Below are 22,066 nucleotides of genomic sequence, written 5' to 3' on the forward strand. Positions count from 1 at the left end.
TTCCAGACCCCCCCCCAACCCCCCCACACACCCTGTATGATCAAGCTGAAGCTTAAACAGTGTATTCATGTAAACTGATGGATCTGCAGCATGACCTCCGCTAATTGACCTTTTTTTATTTTTTTAATCAGCAGTTACTATTACAGAACAAACACATCTCCTTACCAAGATCAATGTCGAAGCAGTATTTCCCCGAGTTAACTCTAAAGACGTGTGTTTTGCAATGATTCAAATAGCTTTGTAAATAGCCTACACGCTGCATCATCCACTGTCCTCCTCTGAGAACTGTTCTAATTGCAAAGTACAGAAAAAAATAATGAAGTATTTTCAAGGGACAACTAATCTCTCTGTGGAGTGGAACACAGCCAGACAGGCCGGGTGACTCGAGCCTAGTGAACCGGATGGTGTAAAGGTGGAATTGCTGCATTGTATTTTATTTGGGGGGGGGGGGGGCAGTGGACACTTCATCGTGACCATGAAATAAAGAAGAGAATAGAATACGCTGTGTCTGGTGGCCGATCTACAGGGAACCATCCAGATTGTTCTGTTGTTGAGACAAAGATCCCCAATTCAGGTACAAGACTGGATTTTGATGCTGGTTACAGTTGAACCAAAGATGGACCGTCATTGAACCAGAGAAATTCAGCGAGTGGGGTATCTCCCTTCCTCTTTAATCTCTGCTTCTACGCTGTTGACCAAACCAAATGCACATTTCGCACACTCTTTAAAGAAATTCACCTGACGCCCAAGGAGATGGGGCAAGGGAGGTGATTGGCCAGTACACAGAAGTAGAGATTGACTGGTTGACTTGATAAACACCCTGGTCAGAGCAGGGAGCAGGTCCTTCACTACAGTTGCCTCTATCTACTGTATTGTAGGATATTTCTGATGGTTCTAATTCCTTGTGTTCCCTTCTGTAGCTAAGATAATTTTTTATTTTTTTACCTCAAAAATATATATTCATGTCAATGCCTTCACATTTTAAATCATCATTTCTGTGAAGCAATAACTTGGTCTTGTAATTCCGGACTCCCCCTGTTATTGACTCCCCCTGCTGTAATGTGTAATTGACTCCCCCTGCTGTAATGTGTTATTGACTCCCCCTGCTGTAATGTGTAATTGACTCCCCCTGCTTTAATGTGTTATTGACTCCCCCTGCTGTAATGTGTAATTGACTCCCCCTGCTTTAATGTGTAATTGACTCCCCCTGCTGTAATGTGTAATTGACTCCCCCTGCTGTAATGTGTTATTGACTCCCCCTGCTGTAATGTGTAATTGACTCCCCCTGCTTTAATGTGTAATTGACTCCCCCTGCTGTAATGTGTTATTGACTCCCCCTGCTTTAATGTGTAATTGACTCCCCCTGCTTTAATGTGTAATTGACTCCTCCTACTGTAATGTGTAATTGACTCCCCCTGCTTTAATGTGTAATTGACTCCCCCTGCTTTAATGTGTAATTGACTCCCCCTGCTTTAATGTGTAATTGACTCCTCCTAGTGTAATGTGTTATTGACTCCCCCTGCTGTAATGTGTAATTGACTCCCCCTACTGTAATGTGTTATTGACTCCCCCTACTTTTTTTTTTATTTTTTTTACCTTTCTTTAACTAGGCAATTCAGTTAAGAACAAATGCTTATTTTCAACGACTGCCTAGGAACATTGGGTTAACTGCCTGTTCAGGGGCAGAACAACAGATTTTGTACCAGCTCGGGGATTTGAACTTGCAACCTTTCGGTTACGAGTCCAATGCTCTAACCACTAGGCTACCCTGCCACCACTGTAATGTGTAATTGACTCCCCCTGCTGTAATGTGTAATTGACTCCCCCTGCTGTAATGTGTTCTTGACTCCATCTGCTGTAATGTGTTATTGACTCCCCCTGCTGTAATGTGTCATTGACTCCCCCTGCTGTAATTTGTAATTGACTCCCCCTGTTGGGAAAAAGCTTATATAGCAAACATTGGAATCCTCATTCAACAAATTCCCGGTATAAATCTCCAAATAACATGCTAGACAAAGAAGCAGGCCCAGAACCCAGAAAATAGGCCTGGTGGATCTGAAGAGGTAAGCTAGAGGTCTTTGTTAATATGATGCACGAGTGAGTGTTATTTGTCAAACAGTAGATCATCACTGTTAGCAATCCTTCACTTTTAACACAGGGCATTTTCCACACCAGGTAATGAAAGCCCAGGACCTTATAAAGAATGCCTTCGTCGCTCCATTTCATTTTTACACCACTGAAACAATAACCAAAGTGGTCGTCATTGTTCACATAAATCCAAACCGAGAAAAAGCCTGCTTAGGTAGCAACAGTTTTTATGGTAAGGTGTGCTTATGCGTGCCTGCGTACCTCCAGTACACAGGCCTATTGTCCTCCAAGTCTTCAGACATTTGTGAGGTTGAGGATGGATCCTGAAGCCTATAGCTTTAGAAAAATCCAACTCATTAATTCTGCTGCTCAGAAAATACTTAATTATAGCAGCAACCCTTTTAGTAGTGCAGAGAATTGCCTTTCCTTTTAATACATTGATTTATTTTCTGTTCAGCTCGCACTTTCTTTTTGGCCAACCACCACAGCCCAGGTAGTTAATTTGTATCATCTGATCAGAATATCATAATGCAGCCTTGATTAATGTTAACTGGACAGGGACTCCTGCTTTGATTAATGACTCCACTATCCAGGTTCACTATTATAAACCAGGAACCTTATCACCATGCAAGACCTCAGCTAACTAGTGAGGAGACATTAATCACATATAACCAGAGTCATTCTGCAAAACACAAAGCGATATACCCGTGGATTTTTTCCACATTTTGTCACATTACAGCCTTATTCTAAAATGGATTAAATTGTTTTTCCCCCCTCATCAATCTACACACACTAACCCATAACGACATAGCAAAAACAGGTTGATACATTTTTTTGCAAATTAAACTGAAATATCACATTTACATAAGTATTCAGACCCTTTTCAGTATTTTGTTGAAGCACCTTTGGCAGCGATTACAGCTTTGAGTCTTCTTGGGTATGATGCTACAAGCTCGGCGCACCTGTATTTGAGGAGTTTCACCCATTCTTCTCTGCATATCGATTCGATTGGGTTCAAGCCCGGAATCTGGCTGTGCCACTCAAGGACATTCAGAGACTTGTCCCGAAGCCACTCCTGCGTTGTCTTGGCTGTGTGCTTAGGGTCATTGTCCTGTTGGAAGGTGAACCTTCACCCCAGTCTGAGGTCCTGAGTGCTCTGGGGCCATTTTTCAATCAAAAATCTCTGTTCATCTTTTCCTCGATCCTGACTAGTCTCCCAGTCCCTGCCACTGAAAACATCCCCACAGCATGATGCTGCCACCACCATGCTTCACCGTAGGGATAGTGACAGGTTTCCTCCAGACGTGACCCTTGGCATTCAGGCAAAAGAGTTCCATATTGGTGTCATCAGACCAGAGAATCTTGTCTCTCATGGTCTGAGAGTCTTTAGATGCCTTTTGGCACACTCCAAGCGGGCTGTCATGTGCCTTTTACTGAGGAGTGGCTTCTGTCTGGCCACTCTACCATAAAGGCCTGATTGGTGGAGTGCTCCAGAGAGAGTTGTCCTTCTGGAAGGTTCTCCCATCTCCATAGAGGAACTCTAGAGCTCTGTCAGAGTGACCATCAGGTTCTTGGTCACCTCCCTGACCAAGGCCCTTCTCCCCAGATTGTTCAGTTTGTCCGGGTGACCAGCTCTATGAAGAGTTTTGGTCGTTCCAAACTTCTTCCATTTAAGAATGATGGAGACCACTGTGTTCTTGGGGACCTTCAATGCTGCAGAAATGTTTGGTACCCTTCCCCAGATCTGTGCCTCGACACAATCCTGTCTCAGAGCTCTATGGATAATTCCTTCGACCTCATGGCTTGGTTTTTGCTCTAACATGCACTGTCAACTGTGGGATCCTATACTGAGAGGTGTGTGTCTTTCCAAATCATGTCCAATCAATTGAATTGACCACAGATGGACTCCAATCAAGTTGTAGAAACATCTCAAGGATGATCAATGGAAACAGGATCTGAGCTAAATGAGGTATTTTGTTTTTGTATTTTTAATAACTGTGCAAAAAATTATAAAAACCTGTTCTTGCTTTGTCATTATGGGTTATTGTGATGTCATTATGGGGTATTGTGATGTCATTATGGGGTATTGTGATGTCATTATGGGGTATTGGGATGTCATTATGGGGTATTGGGATGTCATTATGGGGTATTGGGATGTCATTATGAGGTATTGGGATGTCATTATGGGGTATTGTGATGTCATTATGGGGTATTGTGACATCATTATGGGGTATTGTGACGTCATTACGGGGTATTGGGATGTCATTACGGGGTCTTGTGATGTCATTATGGGGTATTGTGATGTCATTATGGGGTATTGTGTGTAGATTGATGAAGTTATTCGTACCCATTGATTTATTCCATATTTTGTTGTGTTACAGCCTGAACTGAAAAAATGTTAAACCAAAACATGGTTTACCATCTACACACATTATCCCAAAGTGACAAAGTGAAAACATGTTTTTAGAAATGTTCGCAAGTATATTGAAAATGAATTGTCATTTGCAAATAAAGGCATATTCTATGTAAAACATAATTACAATCCTTAACCTTTGCGTCACTTGTATCACTATGCCGTTAACAACACATTTGTATTATATGACTTGTATTAGTTTATTGAAGAAATATGATAATTTAAAGCAATTTCTAATATGTTGATTTCAGCAAAATGTTTGTTGTTGTGAACTAAAAATGTTTGTGACAGATTGAATATTGCCTGTAAAACATAGTTCAACCATAATAAATTGCCACTCATGTTCCCTGGAAAACCCATTGAGGTGAGCTGATAACCAACTCCTTAAAAAAAGTTAAGGAGAGGAGAAGAAATCATCTGTTTGTGAATAGTTGAGTATAAAGACAGAAATCAAGCAAGATTCATATTTTAGATTTGTAGCTAAAAAATGTAAAACACTTTTCCTGTGAGTTACCTTAAAATGTTTCAAAGGTTTTGTAGATTGGTGTAGGGGGTGGGGCAGAGAAGTCGGGCGCAGGAGAGCAAAAATGGATGTACAACGGCGCAGTTTAATAAACAAAACCACAGTAACCAGAACAATAAATCAATGGGTAAACAAAACCCGTTTACACACCAGCATAACGTGCACAGGCACGGGGAACAGAGGGTTAAATACACAACATGTAATGATGGAATTGAAACCAGGTGCGTGGGAAGACAAGACAAAACAAATGGAAAATTAAAGGTGGGTCGGCGATGGATGCACCTGTCAGTCTGTATTTATCTTTTTTAATTATGTGTGTCTTAACTTTGACCTGTTTTGTAAATGTTATTTTTGTATTTAACCTTTATTTAACTAGGAAAAGTCCAGTGAATCCCAGAGTCTCTTTTTCAAGGGAGACCTGGCCAAGAAGGCAGCAACAATCAATACATTACAGAATGAAAACATACAATACAACACAATACAATACAACAACATGATTCAGCCTAAAAAAAATCTGTGTAAATGTAGACATGCCTCTGGTGCACAAGAAGAGAAGGCAGTCTTGCCTAATACCGTAAATGTCCTGGGGACTTCAGTAGCAACACCTAGCAGACTGGGTATGGTAACTGCTGGTGGGGAAGGAGACCAGACTACAGAGGTAAAGAGGGAGTTTACCTGCTGGTGGTGAAGGAGACCAGACTATAGAGGTAAAGAGGGAGTTTACCTGCTGGTGGTGAAGGAGACCAGACTACAGAGGTAAAGAGGGAGTTTACCTGCTGGTGGTGAAGGAGACCAGACTACAGAGGTAAAGAGGGAGTTTACCTGCTGGTGGTGAAGGAGACCAGACTACAGAGGTAAAGAGGGAGTTAACCTGCTGGTGGTGAAGGAGACCAGACTACAGAGGTAAAGAGGGAGTTTACCTGCTGGTGGTGAAGGAGACCAGACTACAGAGGTAAAGAGGGAGTTTACCTGCTGGTGGTGAAGGAGACCAGACTATAGAGGTAAAGAGGGAGTTTACCTGCTGGTGGTGGAGGAGACCAGACTACAGAGGTAAAGAGGGAGTTTACCTGCTGGTGGTGAAGGAGACCAGACTATAGAGGTAAAGAGGGAGTTTACCTGCTGGTGGTGAAGGAGACCAGACTACAGAGGTAAAGAGGGAGTTTACCTGCTGGTGGGGAAGGAGACCAGACTACAGAGGTAAAGAGGGAGTTTACACAAAAGGGCTTTGTAGATGAACACATAAAAATGTATCTTTCTGCACATATAGAGTGAGGTCCAACCACCATGTGCAATGGTGGGTGAGTGACTTGGCATTTGTAATAAAGCACAAGAATGCATGATAAACAGAGTCCAATCTCTGTAAGACAGAGGAGGCTGCATGATAAACAGAGTCCAGTCTCTGTTAGACAGAGGAGGCTGCATGATAAACAGAGGTCCAGTCTCTGTTAGACGGAAGAGGCTGCATGATAAACAGAGTCCAGTCTCTGTTAGACAGAGGAGGCTGCATGATAAACAGAGTCCAGTCTCTGTTAGACAGAGGAGGCTGCATGATAAACAGAGTCCAGTCTCTGTTAGACAGAGGAGGCTGCATGATAAACAGAGTCCAGTCTCTGTTAGACAGAGGAGGCTGCATGATAAACAGAGGTCCAGTCTCTGTTAGACAGAGGAGGCTGCATGATAAACAGAGTCCAGTCTCTGTTAGACAGAGGAGGCTGCATGATAAACAGAGTCTCTGTAAGACAGAGGAGGCTGCATGATAAACAGAGTCCAGTCTCTGTTAGACAGAGGAGGCTGCATGATAAACAGAGGTCCAGTCTCTGTTAGACGGAAGAGGCTGCATGATAAACAGAGTCCAGTCTCTGTTAGACAGAGGAGGCTGCATGATAAACAGAGTCCAGTCTCTGTTAGACAGAGGAGGCTGCATGATAAACAGAGTCCAGTCTCTGTTAGACGGAGGAGGCTGCATGATAAACAGAGTCCAGTCTCTGTAAGACAGAGGAGGATGCATGATAAACAGAGTCCAGTCTCTGTTAGACAGAGGAGGCTGCATGATAAACAGAGGTCCAGTCTCTGTAAGACAGAGGAGGCTGCATGATAAACAGAGGTCCAGTCTCTGTTAGACGGAGGAGGCTGCATGATAAACAGAGTCCAGTCTCTGTTAGACAGAGGAGGCTGCATGATAAACAGAGGTCCAGTCTCTGTTAGACAGAGGAGGCTGCATGATAAACAGATTCCAGTCTCTGTTAGACAGAGGAGGATGCATGATAAACAGATTCCAGTCTCTGTCAGACAGAGGAGGCTGCATGATAAACAGAGGTCCAGTCTCTGTTAGACAGAGGAGGCTGCATGATAAACAGAGGTCCAGTCTCTGTAAGACAGAGGAGGCTGCAAGCACATACAACAAGTCACCATAATCAATTACAGAGAGAGAAGTGGTCCGAACAAGCTTCGTTCCAGCCATAAGCAGGAAACAAGCCCTATTACAAAAATAAAAACCCAATTTCAATTTAAGCTTCCTTTCAAGATTATCCATATGAACTTTAAAGGACAACTTGTCATCCAACCGTATACCTAGGTATTTGTAGGATGACACCTTTTCAATGGGTAAGCCGTCAGATGTGACAATGCTAACCTTCTCTGGCTGAGTGTGAGCTCTGGTAAAGGTCACGAATTTTGTTTTTTTGTACATTCAAGACCAGTGTGAGACAATAAAGGGAGGCCTGCAGTCTGGAGCTCTTCAACAGCCTGAACCAGAGAAGGAGCTCATGAACATATGACTGTATCATCTGCATATAGATGGAACTTTGCTGGTTGCATCCCATTTCCCAAATCATTAAAACAAATTGAGAACAACACAGGAGCTAAAATGGAACCCTGGGGCACACCTCCATTAATCTCAAGAAAGCTAGACTTGTGATTGGCAGCATATGAGACCAATGTTTCTGAGTCTAGCTAGCAACAATTCATGGTCAACTGAATCAAAGGCCTTTGATAAATCCACAAACAGAGGAGCACAATGTTTCATTTTTTAAAGTACATTAATGATGTCATGTGCCACTGCCATAGCTGCAGTTGCGGTGCAGTGTACCGATCTAAAGCCAGACTGAACACAGCTCAGTATGGTCTCCTTAATTAAGACGTTTTTTAACTGTGAGTTCACTAAAGATTCATAGACTTTGGCTAGGATAGGGAGTTTAGAGATAGGAGGATAGTTATTAGCATCTGAGGGATCTCCACCCTTTAGCAGTGGGAGGACATGAGCTGATTTCCAAATGCTGGGTATGGAATTGGTCAAGAGACTCAAGTTGAAAATGTGAGCCACGGGTTCAGTGATAATACCAGCTGCTATCTTTAAGAGGTAGGGGGTCCAGATTGTCTGGACCTGCAGACTTTTTTAGTGTCTATTGCATTTAGTGCTTTATTGACCTCAGCATAAGAAACAGGCTCAAAGTTAAAAGGGTTCACATGAGGGCCTATATTATAGTTGACTGTAACAGAGCTGACATTAGAGGCCTGGGACCCACTATTAGTAAAACTGAACCAGCAGATATAAAGTGCTAAAAACCCTGACAATATCCACTTTAACCCTCACTTCATTAGAATCCATCATTAAATGTTCAGGAAGGCCAGAGGCTTTACCCTTCACTTCATTAGAATCCATCATTAAATGTTCAGGAAGGCCAGAGGCTTTACCCTTCACTTCATTAGAATCCATCATTAAATGGTCAGGAAGGCCAGAGGCTTTACCCTTCACTTCATTAGAATCCATCATTAAATGTTCAGGAAGGCCAGAGGCTTTACCCTTCACTTCATTAGAATCCATCATTAAGTCAGGAAGGCCAGAGGCTTTACCCTTCACTTCATTAGAATCCATCATTAAATGGTCAGCAAGGCCAGAGGCTTTACCCTTCACTTCATTAGAATCCATCATTAAATGTTCAGGAAGGCCAGAGGCTTTACCCTTCACTTCATTAGAATCCATCATTAAATGTTCAGGAAGGCCAGAGGCTTTACCCTTCACTTCATTAGAATCCATCATTAAATGTTCAGGAAGGCCAGAGGCTTTACCCTTCACTTCATTAGAATCCATCATTAAATGTTCAGGAAGGCCAGAGGCTTTACCCTTCACTTCATTAGAATCCATCATTAAATGTTCAGGAAGGCCAGAGGCTTTACCCTTCACTTCATTAGAATCCATCATTAAATGTTCAGGAAGGCCAAAGGAGGCATTAGAACCTGACACTGATTTGATTGGCGTCCAGAACAAGGTAGGGTTGTTTAGGTTCTCTGTGACTGCATTTAAATAGTCATCTGATTTGGACTTCCTGGTCAATCCTGTACATTTCTTTCTTAGCTCTCTGAAGGATGCCCAGTCAACAGAAGCATTTCTATGTCTCGTTTGAGCCCGGGAGACGATTCTTGTTTCGAATATAATCCTGCCAAGTTACCTGAAAACCAGGTAATGTCCCTTCCACTGATACTAACTGGCAGGTTCACGTCTGCCAGTGTTGAATGTTCTGGTTAAAGTTTGACGTCAGACTGGATTCGAGGACACACTGACAACGTATCTGTGACATGGTATAATTCTGTAGCAGCTGATCTCGTGACTTCCTACAAGCCACTCTGGCTGTTGTTCCCAGAACATTTGGTGCTGTGTGATTATTATTGTCTATAGAAGGCATTTTACTTTGCTTCTGTTCTGGACGTGTCCTCCCCGGATTCTTGTAATGAACTGAATTGATCTTGATTGACTTTATCAACGACCACTCTCCTTTTTTTTATTCACCTGCATATTTCCGTTACCATCTGTCACATTATTTCTCACTAATGGTCCAAAACTGTTTTACGGACTGCAGTAAACTGGAATAGAGAATACCACGATGATGGCATCACTCTCTGGAACTCACCTGGTCCACCTGTGCCTGCTGGCCTGGTCTTACCTGGGCCTGTCAGAGGTCTCTAACTGCCGCCAGGGGACCACACAGGGGACCACCCAGGGGACCACACAGGGGACCACCCCAGGGGACCACCCTGGGGACCACCCAGGGGACCACTCAGGGGACCACCCAGGGGACCACCCAGGGGACCTCCCAGGGGACCACACAGGGGACCACCCAGGGGACATCCCAGGGGACCATTCAGGGGACCACACAGGGGACCACCCAGGGGACCATTCAGGGGACCACCCAGGGGACCACCCTGGGGACCATCCAGGGGACCACCCCAGGGGACCATCCTGGGGACCACCCCAGGGGACCATCCAGGGGACCACCCCAGGGCACCATCCTGGGGACCACCCCAGGGGACCATCCAGGGGAACACCCCAGGGGACCATCCTGGGGACCACCCCAGGGGACCATCCAGGGGACCACCCCAGGGGACCATCCAGGGGACCACCCCAGGGGACCATCCAGGGGACCATCCTGGGGACCATTCAGGGGACCACCCTGGGGACCATCCTGGGGACCACCCCAGGGGACCATCCAGGGGACCATCCAGGGGACCATTCAGGGGACCACCCTGGGGACCATCCTGGGGAACATCCCAGGGGACCATCCTGGGGACCACCCCAGGGGACCATCCAGGGGACCACCCCAGGGGACCACCCCAGGGGACCATCCAGGGGACCATCCTGGGGACCACCCCAGGGGACCATCCAGGGGACCACCCCAGGGGACCACCCAGGGGACCATCCAGGGGACCACCCAGGGGACCATCCAGGGGACCACCCCAGGGGACCATCCAGGGGTGCAACAACGCTGCCTTTGTTCCTGGCCACATCCTAGTGGTCCAGGGCTTCGACTAAGTCACGCTGCGGCTTGAAGGGGCCTACGTGATTGACTCCCAGAGCTACTTGACCACCACATCCAACTACTGTACCCTGTGTGAGAACCCACCGCACCAGGTTTCAGAAGCTGCCCCTCTCTGTGTGTGAGTGGTTGGTCGACTGGAGCACTCCAGCTTTGCCTATACCTCTGTCAGCTCCTTGGTGGAGAGCGTCTCCTCTGTGATTAAGAATGACTGGGGGACGGACGGCAGTGGGCTGGCAGCCTGCAGCCGTAGGGAAGTCCCTCTTCTCACTGTAACAGCTGCTTCTACTGCAGTAGGATCACGAGTAGTACTCTGTCACATGAGAGAATACAGCTGTTTGGATGTGAGAGCAGAGATACGTGTTTTTTATAAGAATTTGCGACAGAAGTTGATTGAACAGTAGGATTTTTTTTAAACGTGTTTAAAGCATATTTACAGCATGTATAAAGCATGTTCACAGCATATTTACAGCATGTTTACAACATGTTTACAGCATGTTTAAAGGATGTTCACAGCATGTTTACATCATGTTTACAGCATGTATAAAGCATGTTCACAACATGTTTACAGCATGTATAAAGCATGTTTACAGCACGTTTAAATGATGTTTACAGCATGTATAAAGCATATTTACATCATGTTTACAGCATGTATAAAGCCCATTTACAACATGTTTACAGCATGTTTAAATGATGTTTACAGCATGTTTAAATGATGTTTACAGCATGTTTACATCATGTTTACAGCATGTATAAAGCCCATTTACAACATGTTTACAGCATGTATAAAGCATGTTCACAGCATGTTTACAGCATGTATAAATGATGTTTACAGCATGTTTAAATGATGTTTACAGCATGTTTAAATGATGTTTACAGCATGTTTAAATGATGTTTACAGCATGTATAAAGTCCATTTACATCATGTTTACAGCATGTATAAAGTCCATTTACATCATGTTTACAGCATGTATAAAGCCCATTTACATCATGTTTACAGCATGTATAAAGCCCATTTACATCATGTTTACAGCATGTATAAAGCCCATTTACATCATGTTTACAGCATGTATAAAGCCCATTTACATCATGTTTACAGCATGTATAAAGCCCATTTACATCATGTTTACAGCATGTATAAAGCATGTTCACAGCATGTTTACAGCATGTTTACAGCATGTATAAAGCCCATTTACATCATGTTTACAGCATGTATGAAGGATGTTCACAGCATATTTACATCATGTTTACAGCATGTATAAAGCATGTTCACAACATGTTTACAGCATGTATAAAGCATGTTTACAGCATGTTTAAATGATGTTTACAGCATGTATAAAGCATATTTACAACATGTTTACAGCATGTATAAAGCATGTTCAGAGCATGTTTACAGCATGTATAAAGTCCATTTACATCATGTTTACAGCATGTATGAAGCATGTATAAAGCATATTTACATCATGTTTACAGCATGTATAAAGCTAATTTACATCATGTTTACAGCATGTATAAAGCATGTTCACAGCATGTTTACAGCATGTATAAAGCCCATTTACATCATGTTTACAGCATGTATAAAGCATGTTCACAGCATGTTTACATCATGTTTACAGCATGTATAAAGCCCATTTACATCATGTTTACAGCATGTATAAAGCATGTTCACAGCATATTTACATCATGTTTACAGCATGTATGAAGCCCATTTACATCATGTTTACAGCATGTATAAAGCATGTTCACAGCATGTTTACATCATGTTTACAGCATGTATAAAGCCCATTTACATCATGTTTACAGCATGTATAAAGCATGTTCACAGCATGTTTACATCATGTTTACAGCATGTATAAAGCCCATTTACATCATGTTTACAGCATGTATAAAGCATGTTCACAGCATGTTTACAGCATGTTTAAATGATGTTTACAGCATGTTTAAATGATGTTTACAGCATGTTTACATCATGTTTACAGCATGTATAAAGTCCATTTACATCATGTTTACAGCATGTATAAAGCATGTTCACAGCATGTTTACAGCATGTATAAAGCATGTTCACAGCATGTATAAAGAATGTTTACAGCATGTTTACAGCATGTATAAAGCATGTTTACAGCATGTTTACAGCATGTATAAAGCATGTTCACAGCATGTATAAAGCATGTTTACATCATGTTTACAGCATGTATAAAGTCCATTTACATCATGTTTACAGCATGTATAAAGCATGTATAAAGCATATTTACATCATGTTTACAGCATGTATAAAGCTAATTTACATCATGTTTACAGCATGTATAAAGCATGTTCACAGCATGTTTACAGCATGTATAAAGCCCATTTACATCATGTTTACAGCATGTATAAAGCATGTTCACAACATGTTTACAGCATGTATAAAGCATGTTTACAGCATGTTTAAATGATGTTTACAGCATATTTACAACATGTTTACAGCATGTATAAAGCATATTTACAACATGTTTACAGCATGTATAAAGTCCATTTACATCATGTTTACAGCATGTATAAAGCATGTATAAAGCATATTTACATCATGTTTACAGCATGTATAAAGCTAATTTACATCATGTTTACAGCATGTATAAAGCCCATTTACATCATGTTTACAGCATGTATAAAGCATGTTCACAACATGTTTACAGCATGTATAAAGCATGTTTACAGCATGTTTAAATGATGTTTACAGCATATTTACAACATGTTTACAGCATGTATAAAGCATATTTACATCATGTTTACAGCATGTATAAAGCCCATTTACATCATGTTTACAGCATGTATAAAGCCCATTTACATCATGTTTACAGCATGTATAAAGCATGTTCACAGCATGTTTACAGCATGTTTAAATGATGTTTACAGCATGTTTACATCATGTTTACAGCATGTATAAAGCCCATTTACATCATGTTTACAGCATGTATAAAGCATGTTCACAGCATGTTTACAGCATGTATAAAGCATGTTCACAGCATGTATAAAGCATGTTTACAGCATGTTTACAGCATGTATAAAGCATGTTTACAGCATGTATAAAGCATGTTCACAGCATGTATAAAGCATGTTTACAGCATGTTTAAATGATGTTTACAGCATGTTTACAACATGTATAAAGCATGTTTACAGCCTGTATAAAGCATATTTACAGCATGTATAAAGCATATTTACAGCCTGTACTAAGCATGTTTACAGCATGCTTACAACATGTTTACAGCATGTTTAAAGCATGTTCACAGCATGTTTACAGCATGTATAAAGGATGTTTACAGCCTGTACAAAGCATGTTTACAGCATGTTTAAAGGATGTTTACAGCATGTTTACAGCATGTTTAAAGTGTGTTTACAGCATGTTTAAAGTCATTGATTGTCACGCCTGCTCCCACTCTCCCTCCTTGGCACTCGAGGGCGCCAGGCTGCTCTGCATTACGCACTCCTGCCACCATCATTACGCACACCTGCTTCCCTATCGCGCATCAGCGATTCATTGCACTCACCTGGACTCAATCACCGTGTTATTACCTATTATCTGTCTGTTCCCCGGCTCTGTTTCCCGCTTCTGCATTCATTTTTGATTGTCGTTTTGTTACCCGTTTCTGACGCTGTTCCTGTACTGTTCCATGTCTGTGCAAAATTAAATGTTCACTCTCCGTACCTGCTTCTCATTTCCAGCGTCGGTTCTTACATTGATCTCACTTTTTCAACCCCCAAAACATTCAGCGACTCTCTTCAGCAACCAACTACACACTGACTTCCACCGGGAGGCGCTGTCCCTCCCCAGAGGCTCAACAGAACCAGTCTACACATGTACCAGCGTCTCAGCACCACAAATGGCTCACACTACAGCCCTCAGGTGGTCACTCCAAGTGGAATACTGTACCATGTTTGACTATGACAAATGGAACACACTACAGTCCTCAGGTGGTCACTCCAAGTGGAATACTGAACCATGTTTGACTATGACTGCTTTTATTGTCTCAAAACAATTTGAGTTTCCACAATGTGTTTTTTTTATCTGTATTTTTGGATTGTAAACTGTTGTATTATTATGGAGAGACAATTTATATATATATATATATAGACATTTACTCTTAACTTGTTTAGGCGACCCTGGGAGGAGGGCTGAAGACTGTGACCTCCGTCCACACCTGCTTGGCCACTCTCAACAAGGTGTCTGTCTGTGAGGTGAGGAACTGTGTGTCACGGTTCATGAATCCACTGCCTCCCTCTCTCTTTCTCTCTCTCTCTCTCTCTCTCTCTCTCTCTCTCCAGTGTTTGTGTGGGCGTGGTTCCCAATCTCGGCCTGATTGTCTGCGCCAGCTGGAACCACTTATCTTCCCTTTATATGTTCTGTTACCAGTGTTTCTTGTTGTCAGATCGTTGTTTCTTCTCTGAGGTTGTGTCGTGTGTCCGTGCTCTTCTCTTGTGTGGATCATCTGCTGGGCTCCTTCCTACTCATCCGGACACACTCCCCTGGTTTTCTCAGCACGTTATCATCGGAAGATGCGCCCGAGTTCTTGGGTCGGATTCCTTCTGAGTACAGTCTGTCTGTCATGTTGCTGCTGTGAACTACATTCATTAAACCATCGTTGCTTGCATCTTGCATCCGCCTCTGTGTTGTAACACTGTGTGCGTCACAAGAAACTGCTGAGGGAGGAAGGCTTGGAGCCTTGAGTAGCTGGTGCAGGATCATCCTCAGTAATAGGGGCAGTGTGTCAAGACACTCCTGGGGATTCTTTAATCACATGACCGAGGTGACAGGGGGAAGTGGTTGGCAGGGTCAGGTGTCCATGTTTAGAAATTATTCTGTGGGCTTCTACGACTGGTTGAATAGCCTAGCATCTGGGTCAACCTAGACAATGGCACTTACTCTCTCCTCCCTCTGCACACACTGGTGGCTGACGTTAAGTGTAACCAATGCAGACCCTCTGTTAACTAAGGTGCAAGTCTCATATAGTAGATGAAAGACACATGTTTCTCTGTCTGCCTTAATTGACCCACTTTCAATGTTTCCTCTTTCAACTCACTCTGGTACTAAATGTGATCATAAAATGTTGTTCACTTTTACACCGAGTGTACAAAATATTAAGAAGACCTTCCTAATATTGAGTTGCCCCCATTTTGCCCTCAGAACAGCCTCATTTCATTGGGGGCATGGACTCTACAAGGTGTTGAACGCGTTCCACAGGGATGCTGGCCCATGTTGACTCCAATGCCTCCCATAGTTGTGTCAAGTTGTCTGGATGTCCTTTGGGTGGTGGACCATTCTTATAAACACACGGGAAACTGTTGAGCGTTAAAAAACCCAGCAGCGTTGCAGTTCTTGACTCAAACCGATGCGCCTGGCACCTACTACCACGCCCAGTTCAAAGGCACTTAAATATTTTGTCTTGCCCATTCACCCTCTGAATGACACACACACACAATCCATGTCTCAATGGTGTCAAGGCTTAAAAATCCTTCTTTAATTAAAGACACCCTCCTTTACGAAGGAGCCCCTCTGTCAGAGTCCAGAGTCCCTCCACAGCCATAACTCTCTTCACAGAATCTCCCTCTACGGCCCTCTTCCCAGAATCTCCCTCATCCCCATTCCTCTTCCCAGAATCTCCCAGAATCTCTCTCATCCCCATTCCTCTTCCCAGAATCTCCCAGAATCTCTCTCATCCCCATTCCTCTTCCCAGAATCTCCCAGAATCTCTCTCATCCCCATTCCTCTTCCCAGAATCTCCCAGAATCTCTCTCATCCCCATTCCTCTTCCCAGAATCTCCCAGAATCTCTCTCATCCCCAATCCTCTTCCCAGAATCTCCCTCATCCCCATTCCTCTTCCCAGAATCTCTCTCATCCCCATTCCTCTTCCCAGAATCTCTCTCATCCCCATTCCTCTTCCCAGAATCTCTCTCATCCCCATTCCTCTTCCCAGAATCTCTCTCATCCCCATTCCTCTTCCCAGAATCTCCCTCATCCCCATTCCTCTTCCCAGAATCTCCCTCATCCCCATTCCTCTTCCCAGAATCTCCCTCATCCCCATTCCTCTTCCCAGAATCTCTCTCATCCCCATTCCTCTTCCCAGAATCTCTCTCATCCCCAATCCTCTTCCCAGAATCTCTCTCATCCCCATTCCTCTTCCCAGAATCTCCCAGAATCTCTCTCATCCCCATTCCTCTTCCCAGAATCTCCCAGAATCTCTCTCATCCCCATTCCTCTTCCCAGAATCTCCCAGAATCTCTCTCATCCCCATTCCTCTTCCCAGAATCTCCCAGAATCTCTCTCATCCCCATTCCTCTTCCCAGAATCTCCCAGAATCTCTCTCATCCCCATTCCTCTTCCCAGAATCTCCCAGAATCTCTCTCATCCCCATTCCTCTTCCCAGAATCTCTCTCATCCCCATTCCCCTTCCCAGAATCTCTCTCATCCCCATTCCTCTTCCCAGAATCTCTCTCATCCCCATTCCTCTTCCCAGAATCTCTCTCATCCCCATTCCTCTTCCCAGAATCTCCCTCATCCCCATTCCCCTTCCCAGAATCTCTCTCATCCCCATTCCTCTTCCCAGAATCTCCCTCATCCCCATTCCTCTTCCCAGAATCTCTCTCATCCCCATTCCTCTTCCCAGAAACTCCCTCATCCCCATTACTCTTCCCAGAATCTCCCTCAATTCCTTTTCCTAGAATCTCCCTCTTCTCCATTCCTCTTCCCAGTGTCTTCTGAGTGTGATCTTTAATCTCCATTTTATAATTGTTCAGTGCTGTCTGTTATCTGTCCGTAAAGAGGCTAAGAAAACACTGAGATCCAGCTCTCCTAATATGCCCTCATGGAGTAATCGCCCAATTGTTTTTTTTCCCCTATTGAGGCTTCTGCTTTCTATCAGGAGCCCATAAACACTACAGATTTAACTAATTCTATCATGAAGGAACCTTGGCTTCCGCCTGGAATCACCTGGTCATGGAAAGAGATGTTCATAATGTCTTGTAGTTTTACAATAAATACAAAAGCTAAAACAATCAGAAGAAGAAGAATTTATTATGTAGTAAGTAGGTCGTATTCCCCATCACATGAGATACATACAACATCTGATACAACTAAAGGATAACTCAGGACGACATTTCCCTCTAGTGGTTAAAATGCCACATTACAGAAGTGCTTTCATTCATTTTCATGAATCATTTTCATTAATATTTTTTCGTGACTGTTCTCCTACATTGTTATCAGTGTTGTAAAGTAGTTTAAGTAAAAATCATTTTAAAGTACTACTCAAGTATGAGAATTTAATACTTTTTACCCCGCTGATTGTTACATACATAAAATACGATGATCTAAAAGACTAAAGAAGAAAAAATGTAAAATGTTTAAAAGGTCAAATTGTATATATTATTATCCTACTGTAATCTGTCACTAAGACTCTCTCGTGGACAGAGTACGTAACAATTCACACAACATTATAGTTCTGGATTAACTGCGATTCTCCACTGATTTCCCCTCTAGTTTGGGGAGGGGTAATATTGGTCACATTTATCACCAGTCAGGTGTTTGTCACAAGTTAATGTGTAAGAGAATGTGAAACTCCCATTACTGAGTCCACAGCTATGCCCGTGGCTCCCCTGCTCCAGGTTTACAGAACATTACTGAGTCCACAGCTATGCCCGTGGCTCCCCTGCTCCAGGTTTACAGACCATTACTGAGTCCACAGCTATGCCCGTGGCTCCCCTGCTCCAGGATTACAGAGCATCCACCCTGGAGGTCATCGTCACGTTCCCCTGGGTCCTTATCCCACACCTGGAGCTCCAGAGAGGACTGGGTGTTTACATAGTTAAAGTTGAAATGTGTATGCCAAAGTGGATCATAGGTAGTGATCCAGCGGGTCTGCCTGTGCTGACCTGAACACCACAGTTTGACGTAACCCTCTGGTTCGGCCATCCCATCACCCCTCAGACTAAACCCACGGTCCACAAAGACTGTTAGTTTGCCTCTCCCTGCCAACAGGGGGCAGCAATCAGCAGAGAGGTCAGGTGAATCCCTGCATGCTTGATTCTCTGTCTTTATTCTCTTAATCCCGTTGTCGATCACATACTGACTAATAGCTGTTTGTAGATCAGCGCTCGTCTGTTTGTCATCAACCAGTTGATATAGAGGCTGCAGGGAGAAGGATACCATTTCCGGAAACTCATTTAGGCTTTTTATCCATTTTAAGAAACTATCTATATTAGCTTTTCTCATAGAAGCAACTCCATTTAAGGTTCTCCCACCGTTCACTTCCGTGTGGTGACTTAAGAAGCCCATGCTGTACCCTGTTGCACTGTCAGAGTTGGTAGCGACCTTCGAACATTGTCCACCCAAAAGGTTTAGCCCTAAGTCTACGGGCAGTCCGACAGGTATGTCCAAGTCCAACCCCATACTCAGACATGTTTCTACGTCGGACACAAAAACCTTGTTTAGAGCTGCCAGACAGGTGCGAATGCTAGTCACCCTCTTCATCATCCCGCCGAGGTCTCCATCACTGATGTAGTGGGTTCCGTAGGTATCAATGATGTCCTTGTACGCCTCACTGTTGGATGTGTAGTGGTGTGGCAGAGAAGCTATGCGTCGCTGGAAATCCAGGCTAAGTGGGGGTTTACTGGGTACACTGAAACTAAAAGAGGGTTAGAGTGGGGGTTAACTGGGCACACTGAAACTAAAAGAGGGTTAGAGTGGGGGTTAACTGGGCACACTGAAACTAAAAGAGGGTTAGAGTGGGGGTTAACTGGGCACACTGAAACTAAAAGAGGGTTAGAGTGGGGGTTAACTGGGCACACTGAAACTAAAACAGGGTTAGAGTGGGGGTTAACTGGGCACACTGAAACTAAAAGAGGGTTAGAGTGGGGGTTAACTGGGCACACTGAAATTAAAAGAGGGTTAGAGTGGGGGTTTACTGGGTACACTGAAACTAAAAGAGGGTTAGAGTGGGGGTTAACTGGGCACACTGAAACTTAAAGAGGGTTAGAGTGGGGGTTAACTGGGCACACTGAAACTAAAAGAGGGTTAGAGTGGGGGTTAACTGGGCACACTGAAACTAAAAGAGGGTTAGAGTGGGGGTTAACTGGGCACACTGAAACTAAAAGAGGGTTAGAGTGGGGGTTAACTGGGCACACTGAAACTAAAAGAGGGTTAGAGTGGGGGTTTACTGGGCAGTTATAAGAAATGTACAAATCTCCTATATATCAGGGGGCACAATTCAGGCCCTACAGTTTCACAGTCCTGCTGGTTTTCATTTCGCCCTGGTATGTAATTGATCAATTAATATTACTGATTGGCTGGAGAGCAAGTCTGGTCCCTCCCTGGAAATGATGTCTCTGCTTAGTAAAAGGTTGTGCTGAAAATCTGCATGACTGTGACCCTCAGAGCTGAAAACGCTTAGAAGTTGCCAAGTGAATACTAAAAAAGGACTTTCAAAAGAATATTGAACTTGTTGATGGGATCAATTAATCCAAGGAGGAACTATATATACATTATTTCTCTCTATGAAACAGCAAACTAGATGGTTACATTTTTTTTAAGTGTTTCAAAAGCCATTATATATTATTATTATTATATTATTATATTTATTTTATAAGTTTGCTGAAAGCGCTGAGACAATTGCTTCAAGCACTTAGAATTTAAATATACATGACCTCACAAACATCATGATACATGGCCTGACCTGTAGACAGAGCAGGTAAATTGTTGAAATGAGAAGGAAGACTTGTCTGCATTTGAGTGTGCGGATGCAAAGCCGTACACCTTGGACTTGCTGCCTGCTAACTGCAGGTCTACATTCTCCAGCTTTAGCCCGGCCTTCCAGTCATTCTCTATAAAGAAGGCTATATCATCCACCAGAGAGCTGACAGAGTAGTAATAGGAACTCAGAGTCTTCCTCTTGCAGTCACTTTCGGCCCGCCAGTCCTTCATATGCAAGGGGAGTTTCTGAAGCTCACCTCCCATTAGTGGGTTCACACATACCATGCAGGAGTTAGCCACGTAACTGTTGACATCAAACACAGAGGCCCGTTTTTGTCTCAGTGTTACAACATCATAGCCCATCCCAGCCAGTTTGTAGCCAGGCACAAAGGAACAATTGGCGCATTCTTCTGGGGTCCCTAGACGACAGGTGAACACTCCCTCCAAGCTCGACAGAGCCAGGAAACCCATGAACACCGGGTGAAACACGGGAGAGCGGACGACTGACGCTGTCATCGTTGTCACTCCTGATTGGTCAATCTAGAAGAGGGGATTTAAATAACGAAGGTTGTCACTCTCCTTTTTTATATTTTATTCTACAAGTGAGAAAAAAGGTTCTGCTGAGGAAGGTGATCATTTTGATTCCACTGTCTTCTACTATACTTCCCACAACACAACTATTACTTCAGTCTTTTAAACCCAAACACCTAGTTTAAAAAAAGAAAGTAGATCATTTTAGACAGTACATTTTTCATCAAATACTCAAACGTTTAGATCTATTATTAATCAGATTTGATAAATGTTCCTTCTCTCCCCGGTTGTCTTATGGCTGTCAATACTTACAATGTAAAATCCACTGCAGGTCTCTCTGTCCTCTCATGTCCACATGAAATGATCTCTGTACCCACCAGCTCTCAGAGTAAACAAAGACTGGCTCCTTATCGTGTTAAAAACTGCATGGTGGGAAACGGGGTTTATGCATTGATTCTACATATCTGGCAAACCAGCAGGAAAAAATACAGTTAATAATTATTAACCGTAGTGTAGAGCAATGACAGACATCATAAAGCAAAAACTGCTACATTTTCACCAAAAAAACTATCAGCAGTCACATACAGAGCTGAATACTTTTTTGTTGTCGTGTGTAAATCTGCTGTTGAAAATGTATTTTATTTTATCTTTATTTAACTAGGCAAGTCAGTTAAGAACAAATTCTTATTTTCAATGATGGCCTAGGAACAGTGGGTTAACTGCCTGTTCAGGGGCAAAATGACAGATTTGTACCTTGTCAGCTCAGGGGTTTGAACTTGCAATCTTCTGGTTACTAGTCCAATGCTCTAACCCTGCCATCCCATGCTTTCTGTACTTGACCCAATCTCTATCCACTTGTATCCAGTTTGAATTATTCCCACAGTGGTAAGATCTCATCAAATCTCTTCTTATTGATTCAACAGAGGATACGATATTATCTGTTTTCATATTGTTTGTAATCTAACTAGGGTCAATGATACACATC

The 22,066-nt window shown here is 43.2% G+C and overlaps 2 protein-coding genes across 2 annotated transcripts; one reads left to right on the forward strand and one right to left on the reverse strand.

Annotated features, from left to right (window-relative positions):
• The first annotated feature begins 9,907 nt into the window (after nt 1–9,907).
• Nucleotides 9,908–10,810, forward strand: LOC135527640 (tetra-peptide repeat homeobox protein 1-like). The gene has a single exon (XM_064956126.1). The coding sequence runs from the start codon at nt 9,908–9,910 to the stop codon at nt 10,808–10,810; it is 903 nt and encodes a 300-aa protein (XP_064812198.1).
• Nucleotides 10,811–17,861: 7,051 nt separating this feature from the next.
• Nucleotides 17,862–21,475, reverse strand: LOC135527765 (perforin-1-like). Its single transcript, XM_064956314.1, has 3 exons — nt 21,394–21,475; nt 20,534–21,090; nt 17,862–19,486 (listed from the first exon to the last, which is right to left on the reverse strand). The coding sequence occupies exons 2-3, from the start codon at nt 21,064–21,066 to the stop codon at nt 18,523–18,525; spliced, it is 1,497 nt and encodes a 498-aa protein (XP_064812386.1). The 5' UTR covers nt 21,067–21,090; nt 21,394–21,475; the 3' UTR covers nt 17,862–18,522.
• Nucleotides 21,476–22,066: the final 591 nt, after the last annotated feature.

Source organism: Oncorhynchus masou, chromosome 33, assembly GCF_036934945.1.
Source record: "Oncorhynchus masou masou isolate Uvic2021 chromosome 33, UVic_Omas_1.1, whole genome shotgun sequence".
Classification (NCBI taxonomy): Eukaryota; Metazoa; Chordata; class Actinopteri; order Salmoniformes; family Salmonidae; genus Oncorhynchus; species Oncorhynchus masou.

What these genes read in the sequence shown, in the direction of transcription:
- LOC135527640 (XM_064956126.1), top strand. Translation starts at nt 9,908, where the DNA reads ATGGCATCACTCTCTGGAACTCACCTGGTCCACCTGTGCCTGCTGGCC.
- LOC135527765 (XM_064956314.1), bottom strand. Translation starts at nt 21,066, where the DNA reads ATGACAGCGTCAGTCGTCCGCTCTCCCGTGTTTCACCCGGTGTTCATG. An exon ending in TTTACCTGCTCTGTCTACAG is followed by an intron (nt 19,487 to 20,533) that starts GTCAGGCCATGT and finishes ACCCTCTTTTAG; the next exon opens with TTTCAGTGTACCCAGTAAAC.